The 6,000-nt window shown below is 39.4% G+C and overlaps 1 protein-coding gene across 1 annotated transcript in view; it reads right to left on the reverse strand.

The window, feature by feature from the left end:
• SSR3 (signal sequence receptor subunit 3) overlaps positions 1-6,000 on the reverse strand; it is a 104,339-nt gene that overhangs the window by 87,621 nt on the left and 10,718 nt on the right. The window contains exon 2 of the mRNA XM_044070491.1: positions 1,114-1,240. Coding sequence (XP_043926426.1) covers positions 1,114-1,240 — 127 coding nt within the window. The remainder of the gene's footprint in view (positions 1-1,113; positions 1,241-6,000) is intronic.

A 6,000-nucleotide genomic window follows, 5' to 3' on the forward strand; every position in this document is an offset into this window, starting at 1 on the left:
CGAATTAGAGCTGCTTACAAATCTGGTTGTCATAATACAAAAGTACCGGCAGAAAAAGAGAGAGTTTAAGAGGATCACTCGTGTTAAGCATTCTGATGTCTTGGGCTTAGTACCACAATGTCACCACTAGTGAAATTAAAACTGAAAACTGGAAAAGGGTCGAGATGTTTTGAAGAGAAAAAGCTGTACGATACTACCTGTACCCAAACAGGAAAACATATGATGGTTGATTTTATACATAGCAAATATTTAAACAAAAACTATTGGTTTATTTTGTTTCACTCTATTAACTGGGAAGGGAAGTCGGTCCTGGCACCCATTTCAGACAGAACTCAGCTAAAGATGGCAATACACATATATTGGTACAAAACATTGCATACAAGTAGTATCATACAGAATTCACACTCAGGCTATTCATATGCATGTTCAGTCTTACAGCTTGAATAGACTTTCATTAAATTCCACTGTCCACTTATTTACTTCAGGAAAAATTGAAGGCCTAAGCCTATCCCGGCAAGCAAAAGGCACAAGATGTCAGGTCTGAATGACAGGCCAACTGATTCAGAAGACATAGACACTTGGGGGCAATTTAGAACCTCATCAATGCATCTGTCACATAAGGGGGGAAAGAAAAAAGGACAAAAGCCCATGCAGGTGGTATACAGCAAATAAGCAAAATTCTGCAAAGGTGGCACTCCAGTAGAATGCTAACAATGTACTTCAAACAAAGGTTAATTAAGCTATTCTCTGGGAACTAAATATGACTGTCAGTTCCATCTTAAACCAAATATAGTCTGCTAGCATATAATGCTGTACTATAACATTTTCTTACCAACAGGTCTGTCAGAAACATTTCAATTATCAGAATATGAATTAATTTACATGAATCTTACAAAACAGTTTACAGATTAGTGAAAGAACTAGTATTACGCAATGTGCATTTAAATTCTCATTCATTTTTTTTAACAAAGTCTGCACTCTTGACTAAATGTATTTAAGCTATCCTTTACAACATATCAAAACAGCAAAAGGAATATTGGGTATTTAGGGACATCTGTAACCATTTCAATGTAGTAATAAATAAAGGTGCATTCAGAAGCACACCATACTTACTTGTGTTTGAGAACAAATTTGACATTTTTATATGCGAATGTCACTAGGTATGTGCTGACAAGTGTCATGACACTATAAAGAACTGCCGACTGTACCAGATCCATGTGCAATATTCTCCAATACAGCCCTGTGGAAAGAACAAGAAATGCAGATTAAAAAACAGCATTAAACAAGAAAGCCTAAATGTTTGCTTATATTGTGACTTTCCTAAAAATGCTGGGCAAAACAAACATTTCAAAACAAACCGCTATAACTTGCACTTTAACCTTTCAACAATTAAAATGTAAACAGTTATACAATTTGGCTAGGACCACTTCAAAGTATAACTGTGCATAAAACACAAAACAAAACCGTATCAAAAACGTAATTAGAAAATGGTTGGAAACATAATATTTTCAGCCTTTGAAGTTCACTACTGTTTAATACTCTCTAATTTGCTGGAATAAAGAATCAATTGAATTTTTTATTTTTTTTTAAATTAGGATGGACCACTGATCCCGATGGATGATATTCAGGACCCAGGATATTCAGGATCATTTCAGGAGAATACAATAAACAGAAGATACAGTTTACACTTTCAAATGGGAGAATGCCAACTGATAAAAAAAACAAAACAAAGAATATACATAAGCACTACAACCAAACATACAACTATAACTAAAAACTCTCAGCATTTAAACTATAAAAAAAGCACAATGCCAGTGGCAAAATAGGTAGCACACACTTGCCTTTAGTGCAGAAGGCTGTGCGTTCTACTCTCACACCAGGTAAATGGACGGTTGACACTGCAGTGCAGCATAAGTTGAGTGTGTGTTGCCCTTAAACAGAGGTTCCATCTGCTTGAACTGGTGGTAGCTCAGATAGATGTAAAAGCTGCCACGTCACCTATTCCCAGATGCCCTGGCCAAATTTCCCCCGTAGTATAAATACCACCTCAGGTCTCCCCTGAAGAGAGGCCACTAGCCTGATCAGCAAAAGGATAAACAAGATAAAAAAACAATGCAGTATACAAAGTAAACACTAACTCGGCTAACCTAACTGTAGTACAAACAAAAAGGGAAGGTAAAAGTAAGGTCTAGTAAAAGAAAGGTGGGATGTTAGCTTACAAGCTGTGTATAGTTTAGTAAATGTGCTGGCAAAAAGAGGAAAGATCATTAGGTTAGAGAGTTTACAAGTCAGAGAGGCTATGAATAGGGTGCACCTTTGCTTAACTGGAAGCCATTTTGCTTTTTGGAGGATACTGTGGTGGTGTGCTCTGTCGGATACCAGGAACATGGAATATGACTCAGAGTGTTAACTAGGGAATACGGTCAGATTTTTCTTGGAAACGGTGGCCATGACTGGGATGCCATATTCCAACTGTGCTATCAGAATCCCTTTACCTATGGCTTTTCTGGTAGTGCAGGAGAGGTGGTGAGAAATTACTTTTAGAACAGGAAAAGTACCGAGTTAACTTTTGATATAGTAACGGAGATACAATGTTGAGAGCTTCAGTTTTGGTCAGGCCATATACATAAGTATTTGAAGCGAGTGATTACTTCCAAGGATGGTTGTTTGCTAAGCTGAATGGCCACACAGTGGTGACATTAAACATTTTTTTTTATTTGGTACCGAAGATCATACATTTGTCTTCTTGGCATAAACTACAAGGTTTATTGTTGAACAGTCAGTTAAAATATGGAGAAAGGTCCTTTTCAGTTATGTTTTGATGGTGGGGGGAAGCTTTGCTTTGTAGATGACCACAGCAACTATGTGAAGAATGATATTGAGCTATGGGAGGTACATGGGTAGCTGATTAAGAAACATTGAGAACAGTAGAGGAAATCCCCAAGGAACTTCTTTGATTATGGTTGAGGAAGGAGAGGAGGAGGATGCGGTCTGAATTTTCAAGTCTCTTCTATCCAAAAAGCTTCTTAACCATAGAAGGCAGTCTTGGCAGAACTTGTTCTGGACTGGAATTAACCAAATCAAAGGCATTTGTCAGGTCAGTGAAGATAGCTCCCAAAAAATCCCTTGTCCACGTCCATAACAATCACCAGTAAAAGTGTACAGGGTTGTCATGGTACTATGACTACCTCAGAAGCCGCAATGCTGTGGCAGAGTATATTCTGTAATATAACATGGGTGAAGACTATTTTAAGATTTTACCAATGGAAGGCAGAATTGAAAGTGCCTTGAAGTCTTTGGTGCTTTCAAAGTTTACATTGGTTCCGCATGGGCTTTATTACTTCTTGTTCCACAGTGTAGGCTCTGTGTTGGAGAGGAGATAAAATTTGCACAGACAGCATGTTCAGTGCAATGAATTTGCCCCCTTCCCGATTTCTTTTTTTTTTTTTTTTTTGCATGTTTGTCACACTTAAATGTTTCAGATCAATCAAATTTAAATATTAGACAAAGATAATCCAAATAAACACAAAATGCAGTTTTTAAGTGATGATTTTATTTAAGGAAAAAAACTATCCAAACCTACATGGCCTTATGTGAAAAAGCAATTGCCCCCTTGTCAAATCATGAAATAACTGTAATCGCATTTTTGCAAACGCGGAGTTCAATTTCACTACCACACCCAGGCCTGATTACTGCCAGACCTGTTGAATCAAAAGATCACTTAAATAGAACCTGTCAGACAAAGTGAAGTAGGCCAAAAGATCCAAAAAGGAAGACATCATGCCGCGATCTAAAGAAATTACAGATGAGAAACAAAGTAACTGACATCTATCAGTCTGGAAAAGGTTACAAAGCCAGTTCTAAAGCTTTGGGACTAGAGCGAACCATGGTAAAAGCCATTATCCACAAATGGAGAAAACATGGAACAGTGGTGAACCTTCCTAGGAGTGGCCAACCTACACAAATTACCCCAAGAGCGCAGCGACGACTCATCCAAGAGGTCACAAAAGAACCCAGATCATCATCTAAAGAACTGCAGGCCTCACTTGCCTAAGTTAAGGTGAGTGTTCATGACTCAACCATAAGAAAGAGACTGGGCACAAATGGCATGCATGGCAGAGTTCCAAGGCGAAAACCACTGCTGACCAAAAAAAAAAAAAAAAAAGAAACAAAGGCCGGTCTCACTTTTGCTAAAAAAACATCTTGATGATCCCAAAGACTTTTGGGAAAATATTCTGTGGACTGACGAAACAAAAGATGAACTTTTTGGGAGGTGTGCACCCAGTTACATCTGGTGTAAAATAACACAGCATTTCAGAAAAAGAACATTATGCCAACAGTCAAACATGGTGGTGGTAGTAGTGTGATGGTCTGGGGCTGCTTCTGGACCTGGACGACTTGCTGCGAGTGAGTGAACCATGAATTCTGCTCTCTACCAAAAAATCCTGAAGGAGAATGTCCGGCCATCAGTTTGTAACCTCAAGCTGAAGCTCACTTCAAAATGGAGGTTTTGGAGTGGCCTAGTCAAAATCCGGACTTGAATCCAATTGAGATGCTGTGACATGACCTTAAAAAGGCAGTTCATGCTCAGAAACCCTCCAATATGGCTGAAATAAAAACAATTCTGCAAAGATGAGTGGGCCAAAATTCCTCAACAGCGATGTGAGAGACACATTGCCAGTTACTGCAAATGCTTGGATTGCAGTTGTTGCTGCTAAGGGTGGCAAAACCAGTTATTAGGTTTAGGGGGCAATTACTTTTTCACATAGGGCCATGTAGGTTTGGATAGTTTTTTTCCCCTTAATAAATAAAATCACTTAAAAACTGCACTTTGTGTTTACTTGGGTTATCTTTGTCTAATAGTTACATTTGTTTGATGATCTAAAACATTTAAGTGTGACAAACATGCAAAAAGGTAAATCAGGAAGGGGTAAATACTTTTGTTCCACTGTACTCCCTACTCTTCACTTTTTTCTTTTTATGCTATGTAAATAAAGACGACTACTGCCCACGTGACAGCATTTGTGGGGATTTTGTCAAATGCATTTTTCTATTTAAGTAGAAAGCAATGGTAAATGAGAGGTTCAAGGTTAAGGACTTGGAAGGGTTCCACAGTATGGGAGAGAGGAATACGAATGAGAATTCCTTAAGGAAGTCTACTGTAAGATTGCCAGAGTGGGAATGAAGTCTTTATGCAACACAGCGTCACAAGGAGCATGTCCAGTGAAGCTATTTAAGAGATTTCACATTTTTTTCAGATCGTTTATCAATGACTTTTTAGCAGAGTGAAAGAAGATGGCTGAAGGTTTCTACGGGATATAACTTTATCCCTGACTTCAAGGGATGCACACTTTCTCTATTTGAGCCAGGCTTCATCTCTCACGTTTAAAGCCTTATTCAAATTATCTCCGAATTGTTCATTACGTGTACATTTAAGTAGGTAGGTTACTCTGTGGCGCAAGGCTTGGAGCTGCAAAATTATAACCAAGCAGCAGTTTCTAAAAGAAATGCTGATAATGTGAGAAATCTCCTTTTGCAGAATGTCAGAAGAGACTATGAAAACAAGGGTCCTGAAAGTTGTTCATGTCATCTAAGACCATAACTGCACAAGGCTTTCCAAACCGAAGGCCAAAAGTACACAGCAAGAAGCAGTGAAAAACTGTGTGTGTGTGTGTGTGTGTGTGTGCGCACCCACCTTTGTGTGTGTGTGTGCGCACCCACCTTTGTGTGTGTGTGCGCGCACACCGACCTTTGTGTGTGTGTGTGTGTGTGTGTGTGTGTGTGCGCACCCACCTTTGTGTGTGTGCGCACCCACCTTTGTGTGTGTGCGCACCCACCTTTGTGTGTGTGCGCACCCACCTTTGTGTGTGTGTGTGTGCGCACCCACCTTTGTGTGTGTGTGTGCGCACCCACATTTGTGTGTGTGTGTGCACCTGTACCTTTGTGTGTGTGTGTGTGTGTGTGTGTGCGCACGCACCGACCTTTGTGTGTGTGTGTGTG

This window comes from Protopterus annectens, chromosome 4.part1 (assembly GCF_019279795.1).
Source record: "Protopterus annectens isolate FY-2018-M chromosome 4.part1, PAN1.0, whole genome shotgun sequence".
NCBI lineage: Eukaryota > Metazoa > Chordata > Ceratodontiformes > Protopteridae > Protopterus > Protopterus annectens.